Source organism: Monodelphis domestica, chromosome 1 (genome assembly GCF_027887165.1).
Source record: "Monodelphis domestica isolate mMonDom1 chromosome 1, mMonDom1.pri, whole genome shotgun sequence".
NCBI lineage: Eukaryota > Metazoa > Chordata > Mammalia > Didelphimorphia > Didelphidae > Monodelphis > Monodelphis domestica.
This window is the reverse complement of record NC_077227.1, coordinates 86,605,720-86,625,267: the sequence shown is the minus strand read 5'-3', so window position 1 is coordinate 86,625,267 and position 19,548 is coordinate 86,605,720. Positions and strand designations below refer to the sequence as shown.

Genomic DNA, 19,548 nt, shown 5'->3' with positions numbered 1-19,548 from the left:
TCTCTCTGTCTCTCTCTGTCTCTGTCTTTCTCTGTCTCTGTCTCTCTGTCTGTGTCTCTCTCTGTCTCTCTGTATCTCTCTCTCTGTCTCTCTCTGTCTCTCTGTCTCTCTGTCTCTCTGTCTCTCTGTCTCTGTCTCTCTCTCTCTCTCTCTCTCTCTCTCTCTCTCTCTCTCTCTCTCTCTCTCTCTCTCTCTCTCTCTCCCTCTGTCTCTCTCTCTCTCCTTTCAATGTCACACACCACTAACCACTCAGGTTTACAACCTAGGTGACATTCCCAACTTCTCATTCACACTCACCTCACTTTCCAGTCTATTGCCAAGAAATGTCATTTCTAACTCTAAAAGATCTTTAATATATATTCCTTTCTCTCCATTCAACAACTGATACCCTAGTACAAGCCCATCACATATAACTGGGCTACTTGCAATAGCTGGTTGACAGGTTTCCCTATCTCAAGATTTCCCCTGCTCTAATTCATTCTCCACTGAACTATCCATGATCTCCTTAAAGGAGAAATCTAACCACATCACCTCCCTATTCAATAAACTCCAATGGATCTCTTTCTACCTCCAAGGTGAAATATAAAATTCTCTGTTTGGTTTCTAAAGCCCTTTACAACCAGATCCCTACACTATTGCTTATATTTTAGTCCCTCCAATACACATTCTCTATCTTTCTCTGTCTCTGTATCTCTGTCTCTCTCTGCTCTCTTTTTGTCTCTCTGTCTCCCTGTCTCTTTGTCTCTGTCTCTCTCTGTCTCTATGTCTCTGTCTCTGTCTCTCTGTCTCTGTCTCTCTCTGTCTCTCTGACTCACTGACTCTCTTAATCTCTCTCGGTCTCTCTCCCTCTCTCTTTCTGTCTCTGTCTCTCTGTGTCTCTCTTTCTCTATCTCTCTGTGTGTCTCTCTCTGTCTCCCTGTCTATCTCTGTGTTCTCTCTGATCTCTCTGTCTCTCTGATTCTCTGTCTCTGTCTCTCTGCTCTCTGTCTCTGCTCTGTCTCTCAATTTCTGTCTTGCTCTCCCTCTGTCTCTTTCTCTCTCTAGAGGTCTCTCTGTTTCTGTGTCTCTGTGTCTCTCTCTCTGTGTCTCTCTGTCTCTATGTCTCTGTCTCTGTGTCTCTGTCTCTCTCTCTCTGTCTCTCTCTCTCTCTCTGTCTCTGTCTCTGTCTGTCTCTGTCTCTTTGTCTCTGTCTCTGTCTCTGTCTCTCTCTCTCTCTCTCAACAACACTGGACTTCCTAGTGTGTGTCCTACATGGTCCTCCACCTCCTGACTGCTTTTACCCTGGCTGCTGGTCTCTATGCCTAGATTGCTCTCTATATTCACCTCTATATTCCTGGCTTCTTTGGTTTCTTTCAAGACTCATTGTAAATCTTGACTTCTACAAGATATCTTCCTGGGTTCCCTCCGTTGTGCACACAACTTTTTTCATGTTATGTCTCTCATTCAAAGGTGAGTTTTTTGAAGTCAGGCATCATGTTCAAGATAAGTGTGTGTGTGTGTGTGTGTGTGTGTGTGTGTGTGTGTGTGATAACAGGTGGGAACTAAGGGGATTAGGTCAACAGTCGGCAGTACTTGAGGGGTAACATGCCCTGTGCATAGTAAATGTTTAAGAAATATTTATTGACTCACTGACTTTGGTTATTAAAAATCTTCGACTCATATCTCAATTTTGGTATGCATGGCTGAGGTTCTCAACCCCTGTGCTAGCTAAATGACCAAATTATAGATTTTAAAGTTGAAAGTGACCTTAGAGATCACCAAATCCAACACCTTCAAATCATGTCTGAGGCACGCTGTTAAAATTCATTTTACAGGGGGCAGCTGGGTAGCTCAGTGGATGGAGAGCCAGGCCTGGGGGGGGGGGTGTCCTAGGTTCAAATCCGACCTCAGACACTTCCCAGCTGTGTGACCCTGGGCAAGTCACTTGACCGCCATTGCCTAGCCCTGACCATTCTTCTGCCTTAGAACTAAAACACAGTATTGATTCTAAGATGGCAGGTAAGGGTTTAAGAAAAAAGATTTTACAGATGAGAATATGGATACACAGAAATTTTAAGAGACTTGACAAAGTTTTTAAAACCCATCTGAAATTGAAACCTAAGAATCTCCTGATTCTTAAGTCAGTCAGTGTTGAATTGGCCCCAGCACATGACTTCTTTACCTTCCTCAGTTTACGGAAGTCAGCCCTATCTAGCAGAACTGAATCATCAGGTTCTTTTGCCATTGGGACTGGCCAATTCTCAGTGAGGTGACCTCTCATTTCCAGTAGATGGCAGTGCTGCCTCTGATTTGACATGGATTCAGGCATGCCTCCTATTAGAGGATTTGAAATTCTCTCAGAGTACTGGAGAGAAAAAACCAATCCATCTTCTCTCACAAATGTTTCTACTCAGAGGTTGTACATTTTAGAGATGGGGAATATAAATGCAGTTCTTGCTTCATAAAACAAGAAAAACTGACTCTCAGCGTGATGCACTAGAGTTTATTCCTAATCAGAATGTTAGAACTGGAAGGAACTAAAATATCCCTTTGGTTTTGGTGTTAGTAGGTGGAGACACTTAGACTTTTGTCAAAGGATTAACCCCTTACTGTATTGTAGAGGTGACAGTCTGCAAACAATCCTGCTGGGCTCAGTAGCAAAGTCTGAGATATTACCCATGTCCCCAAGGACTTTCAAGGCCATGTTTACCAAGGTGAATTTAAAAATAAATTAATCCATTCCCTTCAGCATTGTCTAATAGTCCATCACTATTTTTGACAAAAGTACGACAGCAAATATAATTTATTCCAACCCAACACAGACTCAAGTTGGAAGAGATTCAGGATGTTATCTGGTCACTGGGGGGACATAAGACAGGAAGTCAGAAGTCTAGACTTGAGTCCCAACCTTGAGAGCTGGTCATGGGAATCTAGATTTACAGCTAGAAGGCTTTTCAGAGATCACCTAATTGGATCCCTTCATTTACAAAAGAGAAAACTGTGTCCCAAAGATTTAAGTAGCTTGCGAGAGGTGTTTCAGCTAGCAAAAAGAAGAGTCAGGATTTGAACCAGACTACTCAGATACCTCCATCCAATATTCTTTCTTCTACACCAAAGGATCTCTCACTGTATGTCTTTCTGTCTCTATCTTTATTCTGTCTTTGACTCTTTGTGTATATCTGTATCTCTGTCTCTCCCTCTTTTCTGTGTATATTTCTCTGTCTCTCTCTGTGTATCTCTCTGTCTCTCCCAGTCCCTGCTTCTCTTTCTCTCTCTCTGTCACTCTATTTCTTACTCTATCTCTGTCTGTCTCTGTCTATCTCTGTCTCTCTGTCTCTGTCTGTCTCTGTCTCTGTCTCTCTGTCTGCCTCTGTCTGTCTCTGTCTGTCTCTGTCTCTGTCTCTGTCTCTCTCTGTCTCTCTCTGTCTCTCTCTCTCTCTGTCTCTCTCTCTGTCTCTCTCTCTGTCTCTCTCTCTGTCTCTCTCTCTCTGTCTCTCTCTCTCTCTCTCTCTCTCTCTCTCTCTCTCTCTCTCTCTCTCTCTCTCTCTGTCTCTCTCTCTCTCCCTCCTTCTATTCCCTTACCTACAAAATGAAGAGATTCAATAAAGCAGGAATACCTCAATGATTTTTTGTGTCTTGGTCCCCTTTGGAAGTGTGATGAAGACTCATTCTCCCTTTTAAAAATAATGTTTTTAAATGCATGAAATAAAAATCAGAGGACTAGAAAGGAAATTCATTTTATTGAATTACAGTTTATCAAAATATTTTAAGACAATTCAATGGACCTGAGGATAAAATTTTCTGAAGATGATCTCTAAGGTCCCTTTCAGCTTTGATATTCTGCAGTAGATCAACCTCCAACCTCAAGGAGAAATTCCTTCTACAATGGTCCAGTGCAGATGTTCTAATTTCTTTATGAAGGAATTTCATTTTGTTTCTGCAGGGTTCTAATCTTTAAGAAGTTCTCTATATTGAGTCACAGTCTACCAACTATATAGCTTCTTCCAGCTCTGTCTTGCTAAATAAGCCTAATCTAAGTAAGTCTAAACAAATAAATAAATAAATAGGCCTAAGCCTTCTTCAGTACAGCAACAGACCAAATATTTTAAAATAGCAATTATGAGCCCCCACATGCTAAATGTATTTCTGTGCTTCAGTTGGTCCTCTTCTGATAAGTTCTCTATCTACAGAAGCTCTCTACTTTGTGGCTACCCTTTGGATGGTTACTAGCTTGTCAGTTTCACTGAAATGTGATGTTCTGAACACAACACCTTCAATGCGGTCAGTAGAGGACAATCCTCCTATAAGCATCTCCCCCATTCTGCACATTCCATGTGCAGATGGAATTTCACAATAGTTTTGCTGTTGTTTCATTTTTTATCAACTGGACCACGTCACATTTTCAGCATACAAAAAACTCAAGAACTTTTTCACATGAATAGATTCAGCTTAATTCCCAAATTCACTATAAACCCTTCTTCACGTATTCAGATATATCATGATCTCTCTCTAGGTCCCAGCAACCTATTACCTCTCTGAACAATATCTCTAAATGAGCATTGTGTAATGGAAAGATTGTTAGACCAAGAATGTAAACTTCTCACTGAATTCTAATCATAATCCCTCGAATCAGGCAATCAAAATAATTTTAAGTGTCTCTTATATGACAGTAATAATAAGTAATGAAGAGATAGATATGATTTCTTTAAAAGATAGTCCTTGGGGGTAGCTGGGTAGCTCAGTGGATTGAGAGCCAGAGCCAGAGATGGGAGGTCCTGGATTCAAATTTGACCTCAGATACTTCCTAGCTGTGTGACCCTGGGCAAGTCACTTAACCACCATTGTCTAACCCTTATCATTCTTCTGCCTTGGAACCAATACCGCATATTAATTCTAAGATGGAAGGTAAGGGCTTAAAAAAAAAAAAAGATAGTCCTTGCCCTCAAAGAGTGTGTAACATAATGGAAAGAATATATACAGAGGGAAGATGATACTAAGTTGCCTTGAGCAAGTTACTTCCCTTTTCTCAGCCCCAGTTTCCTCATCTGTAAAAAGAGAGAGATGAGGGAGGTGATCTTTCAATGTTCTGGCTCTTAAGACTATATAATCTATTCTCTATTCATCCCTAACACATGCATGAACATTTCCCAGAAGATCTTATGCATCAATGGAAAAGAAAGAGGCAGGTAGTCCTAGCTGAATTTTAATTGAACTTAACTAAGGCTATTTTGTAACTTGTATCACACTTCTCAGAGGCTAACATAGAAACCCAGCAGGATATATGAAATTGGGCTGATGCCAAATAACATTCCCTCATTTGGATGAAAGGGCTGCCTGAGGGTCAAGCCTGCCTTTCCTCCTTGCTTCTGCTCTGGTTCCCTCCAAGAACTGGGAAGCAGGAAGAATGTGCATCTCATCTTATGAGTGTTGTGGGTTATTTCTGAAAAAGCCAACTTTTCCCTCTGTTCCCCAGCCCTTGGAGAGAGCAGGAGTATATAGTAACTAGAGAACAAGAAAACTTCTGGAATTAGCCTTTCCAGGTTTGGGCCAGGAGTGCACATTCAATATGGCTTATCTAGTTAAGGGAACTTCAATTTTAAGACATGGTCAAGACCAAATCCTTCTCCTTTGACCCCTCAGGCTGTCTCATCTGAACAATTACCCACCTGCCCCAGTTACAAAGATAATTTCTCCTGGAAAACAGATTGTTCACTAACTATCTCCCACATTTATAACTACAGATCACTTTGACATAGGAAAACCTCCTCTGGACCTCCTCACCCATTGAACCACTTTGGGTGCTGCCATATGAATCTCTTCAGACATGTGAGCTTTAAGCAAAAATAAATACATAAAACTGTAGCTGAGTATCAACTCATCTCATTAACACAGAGGTTAATCCATAAATTATTTCTCCCTCAAGGCAAGTGTTCATCACTGTTTAGGAAGCTAATTATGTATAGAATCTGGGAACTGTACACTGACAGTTTGTCATAAGCAAATCACTACTGCCTTTGACAAATGGTAAAGTGCTAGATTTGGACAGGGACAAGCAGGTAAATGAAATCAAGTCCAACTTTTCAAAAATTACATTTCTAGAGTATTGGAGAAAGGAAGAATAATTCTCCCTTCAAAGATTGATGTCTGTTGGCCTAACTCCTTTAGTTTCCACCTGCTATTATACACATGCACTAATTATCATGTGAACAGATAAACATTACTCTTAAGAGCAAGGAATTTTCCTTCTCGTAGTCCCTTTCCTTATCTGTAAAGTAGGTAAAATACAGTAAAGTATTTTCACTTAAGACCTCACAGAATGCTTGTGAAGAATATGTAAGTAGATAAACCATTTTGTAGTCCTAAAACTATATTGTTATTTATTGTCTTATTATTATTAGTGTTCCTTTAATGCCTCTAGGGTTCCTCTGGTGCTTCATCCTGACATAGTGAAGACTGGAGATATTAAGATATTAAGAGGCTGAAGGGAGATCTTACCAAGTGGAAAAATTCAAAGATTGGTCCAAGGATGAGCCCAGACAGAGAACCTACCTAGCTAAGTTTAGAGATTTTCATCACCAGAAATATGATTGATTTTTTCAATATTAACTCCTTTAATTGTTTTCCAAGGGATGCACTTTGTGTCCAAGGAGTTGTTACCCACAGTGCTTAAGTCACTACTTTTTAGAAATATTTACATGATTTAAGTGTTTTCTGTTTTTCCTATAGATTCTAATTTTTAGTGGCACATACCCTCAGTCACCAAAACCCTTTTTATATATTATATTCTTTGGACCATTGTGGGTTCCCAGGCATTAAGGGGAAAATCGATTTGGGGTTTTCATTAAGAGACTGATGTTAGTGACAGGAGTGGCAATCCTGTCAGACTGCTTTGGGTGGAGCCTTGAGCTAAGGTCTTGCTTAGGAATTCTGTGAGATCTGAGGAGTTGGAAATCCTGTTAAGCCCAACTGTCTCTCTCTGGTGTGCACTCAGAGATCCCCAACCTTGCTCACTGAACTCAAACAAAAATATTCTGTATTGCTGGCTCTCTTTCAGTGTTTCAAAGTCCTTTTCCGTGTTTTCCATTTCATAAGTCCTCAGATGGTTGTGGTCTGCTGGGATGATGATTGGTGCAAAAGCACCAGTTACTAGACCAGAACAGAGCCAGGGAAAGCTTGTCAGCCTGTGATGAAAGAAAGGAGAGATTGATGCTTCTGCCAGGGCTGTGAATTCTAGGGAAATGCCTCTTTCCATACTTCCTTTCACCTCACTTCTTAAAAGGAAGATGTCTTCCATGGTTTATATTCATTATCACTATATGTAATAATTTCTCATATAACACACATTTAGCACACATTGAGAAATTATGTTCTTTTGACTTATTATGGGCAAGGCTAGGCACAGCGGGGTATATAAAAGCTACTACCACTATGTAGCAGGTAAGATGGAATGGATATAATTACATATTAACACAGAATAGAATAGGGAAGGAGCTAGAGTGACAGCTCTAAAGCTGGAAGGAAACTCAGAGGCTATTAAATTCAATCCCCTCATTTTACAGTTGAGGAAAATTAGGCCTAAGGCCCAAGTAACTTGTCCAACATGATATAGACACAAAATACATTTGAACCTAAACATGCTTCCTAAAGAAGACATTGGAGCTGAACTTCAGTGGACAATAAGGTGTATAATGGAGAATCAGTTAAGGAAGAATAAAAGAATTCCTTTACAGCAGTAAGGGCCCAGTGGGAAAGTGAACCTTTTCAGCATAGTTGGGCATTTTCAACATAGTTGTGTAACTTCCTCCAGTTTGGGTCTGAAGCATAAAAAGGGGGTCAGAAGAGGAGCTGATCCTTCATAAAGGGATTCTAGAATCCATGCCATAACTCTCACTGTTGGGGACAATCAATCAACTCAGCTTTGGGACACCACTAAGAGCTAAGCAGTCCTGATTGGCATATTAGTAAGTGAAAAGTCACCTAGACCACCATATTCAGTCAGCCCCAGACCATACGTTATACCCCAACTAGCTCCCCACTCAGATGCCTAGACTTGTCCATTCCCTGTCTGAACATCTTACCATCTGCACTTACACTGTGACCACTTGAGTACCTCCCCCTGCTCCCAACCCATAACCACTGGCACCTGATCTTTAATTTACTCTCACTCCCAAATCAGTAATTAAATCAGCAATGTTATGACTAGGCATCTAGTGAATCACTTTCTTACATTTTTCTACCTATAACTAATTCCATAGTACTGTATACAATGAGATAATGACATGTTTGAGATCAAGAACTCAACCCATCACAAATTGTTTCTAGAAAACCCACATTTCCCAAATGCCCTATGGAATAGCCAAAGGTCAGGCATATAGCAGCATTCCAAGAGTGGAATTTAAGTAATAAATAACAAAATGCCAGAATCATGAAATCTATCATTTCCCATGGAGTTTTTATTATGCTACTCCCCAAATTAATAAATATCAAAATGGATAATTGTTCATATTTGGAATCTACCGGAGGCTTCTGGTTCAGAAAAAGCTCAGAGGTCTATATTTTTCATTAACTTTCCTGAGATTATAAAGCAATATAGTAATATTTCTAAAGCAACATGAGCATTTCCCCTCAATTACTTTATTAAATATGTGTATGCAAAAAGGTTATGAATTCTTAATTCTCTATATATCTATAGTACAAAAACATGAACATTCTAGAAATTATTTTGTGTCCAACATGCTACTGAAAACCATATGTGGGGTTTTAAAAAATTTAACTGTAGGCTTTTACAGACTTTTTTCTCATTTTCAAAAAGATATAAATGTTTCAGTGAATTCATGGTCTCATCAGTCTGTGCTATCTGCTTCAGAGCCGAATGCATTCACATTCTGAAGAATTCTTCCATTTCCTCAGGATTCCTCCACAGAGGATCTCTTTAATGAGCTAAAACATGCCCATCTTTTTTTTTAAATATCTTAGAGACATGAACCGACTAAGGCTGTCAGTGCCATGACTGTCACCCTTTTTCTGTTCTTGCCTAAATGATCCTTTTTACATGCCTTCTCAGGTGCCAGCAGAAGAGTTGAAATCACATAAAGAAAACCAGCCTATGTTAAAGGAAAATTTTCAAATGTTTCCTCTGATATTTCAGCATTGGCTTTCCATCATGTGTAGTTGTTTCATTTTGAAAGCTAAGGAGAAAATATAATTTTTCTTCAATAATACCTTCCATTTATCTAGTATATTTGTAAAGTATTTTACATTCCTTATTTCTGCTGATTCTCACAACAACCCTGTGAGATAGCTGTTATTTTCATTTCCCCTTTCATAGATAAGGAAATTGAAACCCAGAGAAATAAAGTAATTTGCCTCTGATCAATTAGCTCAAGAGGGTCAGAGGCAGATTTGGAATCCAACTCTTTCTGGCATCAAGTACAGCATTCTAACTATGATGATGCCTCAGCTTTCAATCAAGTTTTATTAAAAAGGTATGATCTGAGCATATATACTGAGGAATGTGCATCTTATTCTCTTCTTTACTTGCAAGTATGATTACTTTTTAAATAACCCTTATACTAAAGATGCCCCAAACCTTCTAGAGCAGTGATGGTGAACCTTATAGAGACTGAGTGCCCAAACTGCAACCCACACACTGCATGTGAGCCCACCACCTTACCACAGAAAGGGGAGGGGAGAACCCTCCCATTGGGCTGCTGAGCAGAGGGGCAGCTCATGTGAGAAATATCCTCAGCATATATGGAGAGGGGGAAAGGAGCAGCCCTCTCTGGCATGAGTGCCATAGGTTCACCAACATGCCTCTAAAGTATATGTAAGGATATTTCTAGAGGAGTCTGAAATTGAAAAGGAATCCTTCACAAAATTTTGCTTGGAGATCAGGAATTAATAGTGTGATGAAAAGAATACTGAGCAAGAAGTCCATAATCCCAATGCTGCCATGAGAATTATCTGCATGATCTTAAGAAATAATTCAATCTCTGTGGGTCTTTGTCACTCATTTTCAAATTTACTGGTTTTGACCAGATGATCTCTCTTAACATTCAATTGCCATGCCATGAAATTCAGGTTAAGAATTACACAAATTCACAGAAGACAAGAGTAGAAAGGCAATTTAGGGTTCCTGCCTCTCCAACTCTATTTGAAAGAATTAGGGAAGGGAAGGACAACAGATTCTCCATTTTCTTCTTCCAAGTGAGGTCTCAAAATTTGATTTGTATTCCCATAGAAAATTCATCCTTTCTCTCTTCTTTAGCCAGTGCTGTAACAAAGGAAGCTAACTTGCCATTAACCATTAGCATTTTCTCACTCATTAAAAAGTCTCAGAAAGTTGCTAATATCTTATACACATATAGAAGAATAGCAACGGGACTATTAATATAGCATAAAAGACTTTTGTCTTCAGTATAGCATACCAAAAAAGACAATCTGATGGGAACTACCTAAAATTCTTTGTTTGAGAAGCAATGTGCAGAGCTGAACACACACAAAAATTGCCATAGAAGAGTTCACTAGTTCCATTTAGACCATCTCTGACATTTGGGAAATAAAACACTGCTAAATCATTGATGCTTCTAATGGAATTTCCAGAAATATAAATGAAAGATCTTGATATCTGAAAAGAAGGGGGGAAAGTGTTTTGTGTGATTTTCACATTGAAAGCTAAATTCAGAAGTCCTGAGGTAGATTTTTGCCTACCGCTAACCCACTACAAGTCATTTTTTATGTGTTTAAAGAGAAAGCTTAGCATTGGATAGTTATGGGAAAGTAGCCTTCAAGTTTAAAAGCAAAAGTCATCAACCTGATAGTCTGCAGGCATGGGCAGAAGGGAATGGATGAGAAACAATGAGAGAAAGGATCATAATGAGGTTTCTATTTGGGGTCTAGACCAGACTATATGATCACTCAACCATGAGAAAATTCTTCTCCAAGTAGCATAATAAAGACAGAACAATCTGCTAAATACTTCAGTTTGCCCCTTATTGAGGAAGGTCAAAGGCAGGGCATAAAATAAATCAAGAACTACAGTTAGGAGCACAAACATTACTATACACTAGAGCCCACTTCTTCAGATCTGTGATATTATTTTTTAATTATAAACAGTTATCTTGGCTACTTCCATACATTACCCCTGGGGCAGAGCTGATGAAATAATGAGATTAGAATTGACCAACACATATTAGGAATGTGAAAGAAAAACACCAGATGGATCCAGTTTTCCTTTATCATTTGCCTTTTTATATCCATTATCTTTTCCCCTATAAAAATATAACAGATAATCATTCACTTGAGAGATTGTGATTCAGGAAGAGAATGAATCTACACTATGGCCCCAGTTCTCACACCTCTGAATGGTTCCAGGCTTCATGTGTATTGGTCATGTGTTGTAACTTGGTCCTCCAGTGGTCATCAAGTCCCCATCCTTTTGGTCTACTTCTCCTGCTACGGAATAAGCTACTGTTCCATTAGGCCAAAGCTGCAGTTTGGGGCCAGGCTCTTTGTCAAGAGATTGTAAATGGGATGTTTTCATCTTTTTTATAAGTCTAGCAAAGCTAAGTAATATAGAACTGAAGATCATTGAAAATCCACAGAGAAGAAAAGCTGCAGTGTAGCTTCCAGTGGTATCGACCAGCCATCCTGTTGGTAAAATAAAATAAAACACGGTCTTTATTTAAGCATCAGTCCAATTACTTGCCCTTTCCTATTATCAGATTTGAGGCAATTACTAGAAACTGTGTTATAAGATCCAAACATTACAGAAAATGTAGGTCATTGAACTAAGAAACTTGCTTTAAGACACTGACTCTAAAGCCCAGTCTCTATTATACCATTCATTTCCCCTATTTACTCCAAATCCTCTATAGTTAGAAGATGTTAATGGACAAACTGTTACAAGTCCCAATGAACTTATTTTAATTCAAATTTCAGACTGTTTCAGAACAACAGAACACTAGGGTAGGTTTGGGAGGGAGAAAGGAATGCATTCTTCATGGAGGCCTTCAACTTTCATATATATGCCCCCTGTACATTGTGCAATATAGTAATAGGAAATGTAGGTCAGTCAACTAAGCAACTTAATTTAAGATCCTATCCTTTAAGGCAGGGATTGTTAATGGATTTTGTGTGTGTGTGTGTGTGTGTGTGTGTGTGTTTGTGTGTCCCAGGACCATCTGGCAGTCTTAAGGATTCCTTCTCAGAATAATGATTTTAAATGCAGAAAATCAAATACATAGAATTACAAAAGAAACCAATTTTATCAAAATATAATTAAAATACTTGTTTTTAATAATTAAAATATTTTCTTTTTAAAACAATTTAATACAATTTACAACTCTGAATTTACATTTCAAAGAAATTAATAGATGAAAATATATCCATCTACACTAAGGGAAACATCTCCATCTTGTTAAAGACCAGCAATTCTTTGGCCTATAACTTATATTTAAAGTGTTGCCACCAGACACTATAGACTTAGGTAACTTGTGTATGGTTATACTGCTAATATGAATCAGAGAAGGTCCTTGAGCTGTGGTCCTCCTGACTCCAAAACCTGATCACTCTCTGCTGTACCTCTCATTTCACCTACCCACTCCAAATCTTTTACAAATAGAAATGGTAATGAAGAAACAGTTATAAACCCCCACTTAACTTGTTTCCATTTCCATTCAAATTCCAGGGTATTTTAGAACCTTGGAGTGGGTTCAGGAGGGAGAATATAGAAGAATTCTCTATGGAGACCCTCAACATTCTTATGTATGTCTCCTCCTGTATATTGTGTAATACAATTAATTTGGATGAAAAATGATGTAAATTTTCCAGGTAATATTGATTAGGCAGATACCTTAAGGATTCCTTCTCAGAATAATGATTTAAATGCAGAAAATCAAATACATAGAATTACAAAACAAACTAATTTTATCAAAATATAATTAAAATATTTTCCTGAGTTTCCTGCTTAAGCAAGTGCCCATGGTCAATAGTGGTCCATTTGGGGTTCAAAGTAGAGATCAGAGATATTAGTTCTTTGATGAATTCTTATCCAATTCTACCCCTGATCTATGAATGTTCCTCAAGGTACTGAAGTAGGTCATTTTTCTCATTCTAAAGTGCCCCTCACTTCTAGTGGTTTTTCTCATTTCCTTCACCCATTATCCTTACTTGTCTTCTGAATTCCTTTCTTCTCATTGTATATATCCGCCTAGATGTCTTACTGACCTCTTCATAATTACTATTCTCCTTCCTTAAAAACTCAGCTCTCCCACTAATTTCCCAATTTCTATCAATGATGGCCACCAACTCAAAATTTCATTTTTTCCCTTCTTTCACTTTCAATTGAGGGTGTCCAACCCTTTTTCAGAAGGGACTTCTAGACTTAGCATTTCATAACTCCTTTCTCTAGTGCTCAGGGTTTGAAAACTACTTTTGTTGTTGTTAGTTATGTTAGCCATGTCCAACTTCTCAAGACCCCATTTGAGATTTTCTTGGTGAAGATATTGAAATGTTTGCAGTTTCTTCCTCTAGCTCATTTCACAGTTGAGGCAACTGAGGCAAACAGGGTTACATGACTTGTCCAGGGTCACACAGTTAATGTTTGTAATTATAAATTTATTAACATAGTAAATGTTTGGGGTTAGATTTGAACTCAGGTCTTCCTGACTAGGTGGGGCCTGGCAATGCCCCACCTAGATGTCCCCTGAGCTGGGGGAAGAAAAAAACCTATAAATGATTTTAATGTATTATAGAGACTAGGTAGGAATTCATTTCAATTGCATGAAATTTTGAATTACTTATATCAATGGCTCCCTTTATCAATTATAATTATATGCATAATTAATAATGATAATATAATTAAGAATGCCCTCTGGATGAAATTATGTTGTTAATGAAAATGATTTTATGACTTAAAGTGTATATTATATAACTACATGTACATTTTTATAGATGTGTGTATCATGCATGCACATATTTAATGAGAAGAGGGAAAGAAAAAGAAGGGGGAGAATAGGGGAGAGGAGAGAGGAGAAGAGAAGTGGGGGAAGTAGAGAGAGAGAGTAAATACTAGAATTTCTACTTAGTTTAAGAAAAGTCTATAAGTTAGGAATGTTCCATTTCATGACTATGTCTCTCCCCTATCCTAAATCTTCTGGCCCCTCCAATTTTGTGTGTATATGTATATGACTCCCAATTGTTCACCTATAAAAAAATTCATGGTTTAAGGCAATGGGGAACAGCTCTCTGTGAAACTGACCTGCAATGGGTGGGCTCACTAGGTATGGGACTGCATGGAGGAAGTACACCACACCAAGAGCTGATGACAAGGAGGTGGTCCCCACCACTTCGGCAGTTACTACAGGGATCAGGGTCACATAGGCACCATCAAAGTAGCCAAAGGTACAAGAAAAAGGCATGAGCAGGGGGAAACTTTGGAGCATTGGAAGGAAGAGGTAACAGAGACCATCTAATCCCACAGCAAAGAGGTAGCAAATGTATCGGGAGTTCTTCAGGCACCTGTGGATTGGAAGAACAAGAGTGAGCATGGCAGACAAGGATGTTGCTGTTTCCATGGAGGAATTTTTTATTATTATTTTTAATTCCTGAATTGTAAACTAGCAAACGCTGCAGTTACTTCTGGAGGCAACTTCTCTTTCATTTTTCTACCAAAAAAACAACAACAACAAAAAACATCAGTGTACATTCCTTTGTGTTATCTGATTTTCCCTCCCAACTTGTATGTGTGTGTGTGTGTGTGTGTGTGTGTGAGAAAGAGAGAGAGAGAGAGAGAGAGAGAGAGAGAGGCAGGTGGGACAGGAAGACTAAGGTATAAAAAAGAGGAAAGAGATTTGCCATCCATTATAAATAGACATTGGCACTAGCAGCAACTCATGCTACTCATGATATTATGCCTGTTATTAATGCCCCTTCCCTTATATTTTCTTTTGTTTCTGTGGCTTTATTTGTGATCCTACTTGAGTTACAGAGTCAGGTTAATGGAATTCAATTCAAGTCAACACACAGTTATTAAAACACCTACTGTGCACAGGGCTCTTCACTGGGCACTGAGGATTCAAAGATAAAAAAGAAACAGTTCTTGCCTATAAGGAGTAACATTGTATTTGAATTAGAGTTCACATGGACAAATTCACTGCAATTTGCCTAGCACGATACATCTACATCTCATTTCACTTTCAGCATCCTTGGGAATTTGGTGTTGATAGTATAATCTTCATTGTATAGAAGGTGGCTTATATATAGGGTCACACATTTTGTTGACTGTCTGACATAAGACTTGAATGGAATCCTTCCTGACTCTGGGTCAGCACTCTCTCCACTCCATCCTGCTGCCTCTGAGGTGGAGTTTTACTATGGTGATGCAAAATGAACAGAGACAAATAAATACAAAATGGATCTAAAGAGTCTACAAAACAAGTTCAAGTACTGAGAGCTAGGAGGGGTTCAGGGGATGGGGCAGGAGAAAAGGAACATCTTGGTTTAGAAGACGGACCCCAAGATATACTTTAGGAAGATTGAGTTAGGCCAATATGGATACAATAGAGAAGGTCCCCAAAGTCTTAAGTTTTAACCTACTAAAGGAAAGAAAAGCATAGAGGTGAGATAAATGAATCAGCTGTCATGATAGTCTGGTCAAGATCATCACTATTTATTACTATTTTACTATACTACTATTCATTATGTAACTATAATACTATTACTATTATATTATTAATAATTAATTCAAGATTCAGAACTTTCACAATCATTCATCACAAGTCATTCAAGGGCTCATCTCCCAAGCAATTATGCTACTTTGTCTTTATGTGAGGCAGAATAATTGATTGATTGAATCAAGGGCTGGTTTCAAATCCTCAAATACTTCTTAGCTCAGTGACCATGGACAAATCAGAGACTCAGTTTCCTCACTTGTAAAATGGGAGTGTGTTTCTCTAGTTCCCACCAAATGGGATTGTTGAGAGAATCGAATAATATATAAAATGACCTGTTAAGCTAAGTACTATACAAATAATGGGTATTGTGTTGATATTATTATTATCATTATTCAGCACTCTCTTCATTGAAAAATATTTTCCTGTCCATTATTTCATTAGCTCTCCACAACAAGCCCAGCTTTATGAGGTAGAAAGGGACATTCCTCTTTATCCAAGGATATTTGGTAACAGAAAAAAGTCACTTAAAGTGAATCTATTCAAAACTGGTACTACCATTTATTTCATAGTAAATAATGGGTGGGGAGGGAGAGTTAATTAGAAATTTTCCTTTAAAACCAAATCTAAAAATTATTTAAAAATTAGCTTATTCCAATTGATGTTCAAAAAATTTAGATTTAACTCCATCTATTCATATTCTTAGAAAGAACAAAAAATGTACCACATTGCAAACACTATACATCTACATTATCTCATTTCAATCTCCTTTCATTTTCAGCATCCTTGGGAATTTGGCTTTAATAGTATTATCTCCATTGTACAGAAGGTGGCTTTGATATGATTTTTCTGTTAAAATGATATGATAGCAGACATGATATCCTTCACTTCCTGGCTGAATATACCATACATTTAAATGAAATCACTGTTGAAACAATATTTGAGGACTTCATCTCTTTGACTAAATGCCTGACTCGATTCTTTGAGATTCAAATCGGTCTTCTTTGAAGCACTTCCAACAATCAAGGAGACTGCTCATTTTAAGTATGGATGGCTCTTTAGGGAAAGGAAAGAGTCAATTTGATAAGTAGTCAGTTCATTATTGAATATTTTTATGTCATGATGACTTTCGCTTCTCTAACTTTAAGGGGCCTCAGAGGAAAACAGATTTGGTGCAGTAGACAGATAATTGACCTTAGAATTAGGAAGCATTTAAAAAGGTTCCTCCAACACCTCCTTTGAAACACACTGGCAAGTCACTGAAACTCTGAATCCCCCAGGCAACTCTCTTAGACTTTAAATTGCTGGACACTTGCTGATGTACATTGGTAGAAGAAATTTCTTCAGTGATTAAATCACATACACATACAAGTCCCAACCTAAATAAAATGTGTTACTCTGGACACTCGGATATTAAGTATTCAGATAATGAGGTCCCTATCTTATTCCCTGGGGAAACTGAAATTTTTAACAGATAAATTGTCCAGATCACATGGCAAATAGCAACTAGGTCGCATGGCTAGAAGGTGATAAAGCCGAGTGAGAATACTGGTTTTATGATTCAATCCGGTTCCCTTTACACCTCTTTCTGGTGTTAGAGTTAATTATACAGCCCTAGCCCTTTCATGTTTATTATATATTTACCTATTGCATATATTTTTTTATTTTTATTTTCTAAACCCTTTACCTTCCATTTTAGATTCAATTCTGTATATTGGTTCCAAGGTAGAAGAGTGGGAAGGGCTAAGCAATGAGGGTTAAGTGACTTGCCCAGGGTTACATAGGTAGGAAGTGTCTGAAGCCAGATTTGAACCTCGAATCTCCTGTCTCTAGGTCTATCTCTCAATCCACTCAACCACCCAGCTGTCTCCTGCATTTTTAAATAGAAGGTTAATGTAAAGAAATCTTACACTGGTGAATGATAGTAAGTCCCTGCTAAGTGACAGATACAAGGATGACACAAAATAAGAAGCAATAAAAATTAATTTCCCTAACTCTTGGTCTTTTTCCAAAGGGGATTATTATTTGGATTTTTGGTTTTATTTTTTCAAGATAAATTTCCAATGAACTCTTTCCCCTGTTATTTTCTGTGAAATAAATATTGGTCCCTGTTTTAAGTGAACTTACTTTAAATAATCTTTTTTCTGCTACCAATATAAGAACCTGGGAGCAGCTGGGTGGCTCAGTGGACTGAGAGCCAGGCCTAGAGAAAGGAGGTCCTAGGTTCAAATCTGGCCTCAGACACTTCCCAGTTGTGTGACCCTAGGCATGTTATTAACTCCCATTGCCTAGACCTTCCCACTCTTCTGCCTTAGAATCAATAATATTGGTTCTAAGATGGAAGGTAAGTGTTTTTAAAAAATAAACAAAGAAAGAAACAAACAAATGAATGAATGAGTGAATGAATGAATGAATGAATAAATGAATAAATAGGAATAAATAAATAAATAGGAATTTCCTATATATAATCCTTATCCTTCCTACCTTATAAAACTGGAGTTGTTATGAAGATTTTATGAAATAATGGAGAAAAAAAGTATTTCGTAATGAATAGTGCTAAATAATAAATAACTGGATGAATGGAGTTTTTTTTCATGGCCTGAACTAATAAACTTCCATCACAAATTATATTTGCTTCTCACTCTTATGCATAATGAAGTAACTGCAGCTTAGGGAAGTTAAGTACTTTTATATCATACCTGTTTCTAAATGTCTTAAAGGTAAATAGTCTTATGATCACAGGATTTAGAATTATAAGGGACTTTGGAAGACTCATAATCCAATTCCATTTCACAGGTGAAAAACTAAGATTAGAGAGATGAAACAAGTTGTCCAAGGTTACACAAGTAGTAAGTAAGAAAGGCAGAATTTGAGCCCAAGTTTTCTTACTCCATATGTAGTGTTCTCACTACAGGCTCCCTATATGGGTACCTGGAAGAAATGGATTGTGGGTGTCCCCTAATAGACATAAAATTGTTATTTCATTTGTTTTACCTTCTATCTGTCAGCCATCCAAAAGTAACATTGCCAACAATGTTAATCACGCCAAGTATGGACATGAGAAATGCAGCTTGCTGATGACTCACTCCAACACTCAGAGCATAAGGCACCAGGTACACAAAGAGAGGGCTGCAGCCATAAGCCATGAACAAGATGGATGTGGCAAACACCACAAAGTCAGCTTTGAGTAAGAAGTGGTATTCTTGCTTCAGGGAGCAGCACAAACAGGGCTGAGTACATTCTTCCAGTAAAGGTGAACAGAGCGACAAAGGCAGTAAGTCCCCTTTCGGTGTTTTGGAGGAAGAGTCCTGTTCAGGAGGCTTTTTGTGGTCTTCCTTCAGGGTGATGGGTCGCATCAAGGCACCACAAACACAGAGGTTCAAAACAAAGCCTCCAAGAATGAGTAATGCCCCACGCCAGGAGAACTGCTCGATCAGAAGCTGAACCACAGGGGCCAAAATAAAGGTCCCAATTCCACTGCCTGACATAGCTATGCCATAGGCAAGGGCTCTCCTTTTGTTAAAATACTTGCCCACCATGGCTATGGCTGGAGAATAGCAAAGTGCAAATCCAAGACCTGGGAAATAAAGAAGATTCTGTTAGTACTGTTATACTATCTTTTTTTTCTTTTAAATTCAGACAGATCTATGATTTTTATCAGAATGGGAGAACTCCCAGTGTAGATTGAAAATTGACAACTTATCTACCACTTAATGATAGAAAGTTGCCTATGGCACTTGAGATCTTAAATTTCTTGCCTATGGACACACAGTTAACAAAAGTTAGAGGTATGGCTTGTATTCTGGTCTTCTTACTGGGGCAAGTAGGTAAAACAATATATAAAGTTTAGTGTCAGGAACACCCAAGTTCAAATCCAATCTCAGATTCTTTCTAGTTG

General features: G+C 38.2%; 1 protein-coding gene across 4 annotated transcripts in view; it reads right to left on the bottom strand.

Annotated features, from left to right (window-relative positions):
* Positions 1 to 11,201: 11,201 nt before the first annotated feature.
* Positions 11,202 to 19,548, bottom strand: part of SLC16A12 (solute carrier family 16 member 12) — a 111,116-nt gene continuing 102,769 nt past the window's right edge. For all 4 annotated transcript variants that reach the window (XM_001375965.4, XM_007478831.3, XM_007478830.3 and 1 more), the window contains 3 exons: positions 18,645 to 19,227; positions 14,240 to 14,499; positions 11,202 to 11,628 (listed from right to left, as the gene is read on the bottom strand). In XM_001375965.4, coding sequence (XP_001376002.1) covers positions 11,369 to 11,628; positions 14,240 to 14,499; positions 18,645 to 19,227 — 1,103 coding nt within the window. In that variant the 3' untranslated portion in view covers positions 11,202 to 11,368. The remainder of the gene's footprint in view (positions 11,629 to 14,239; positions 14,500 to 18,644; positions 19,228 to 19,548) is intronic.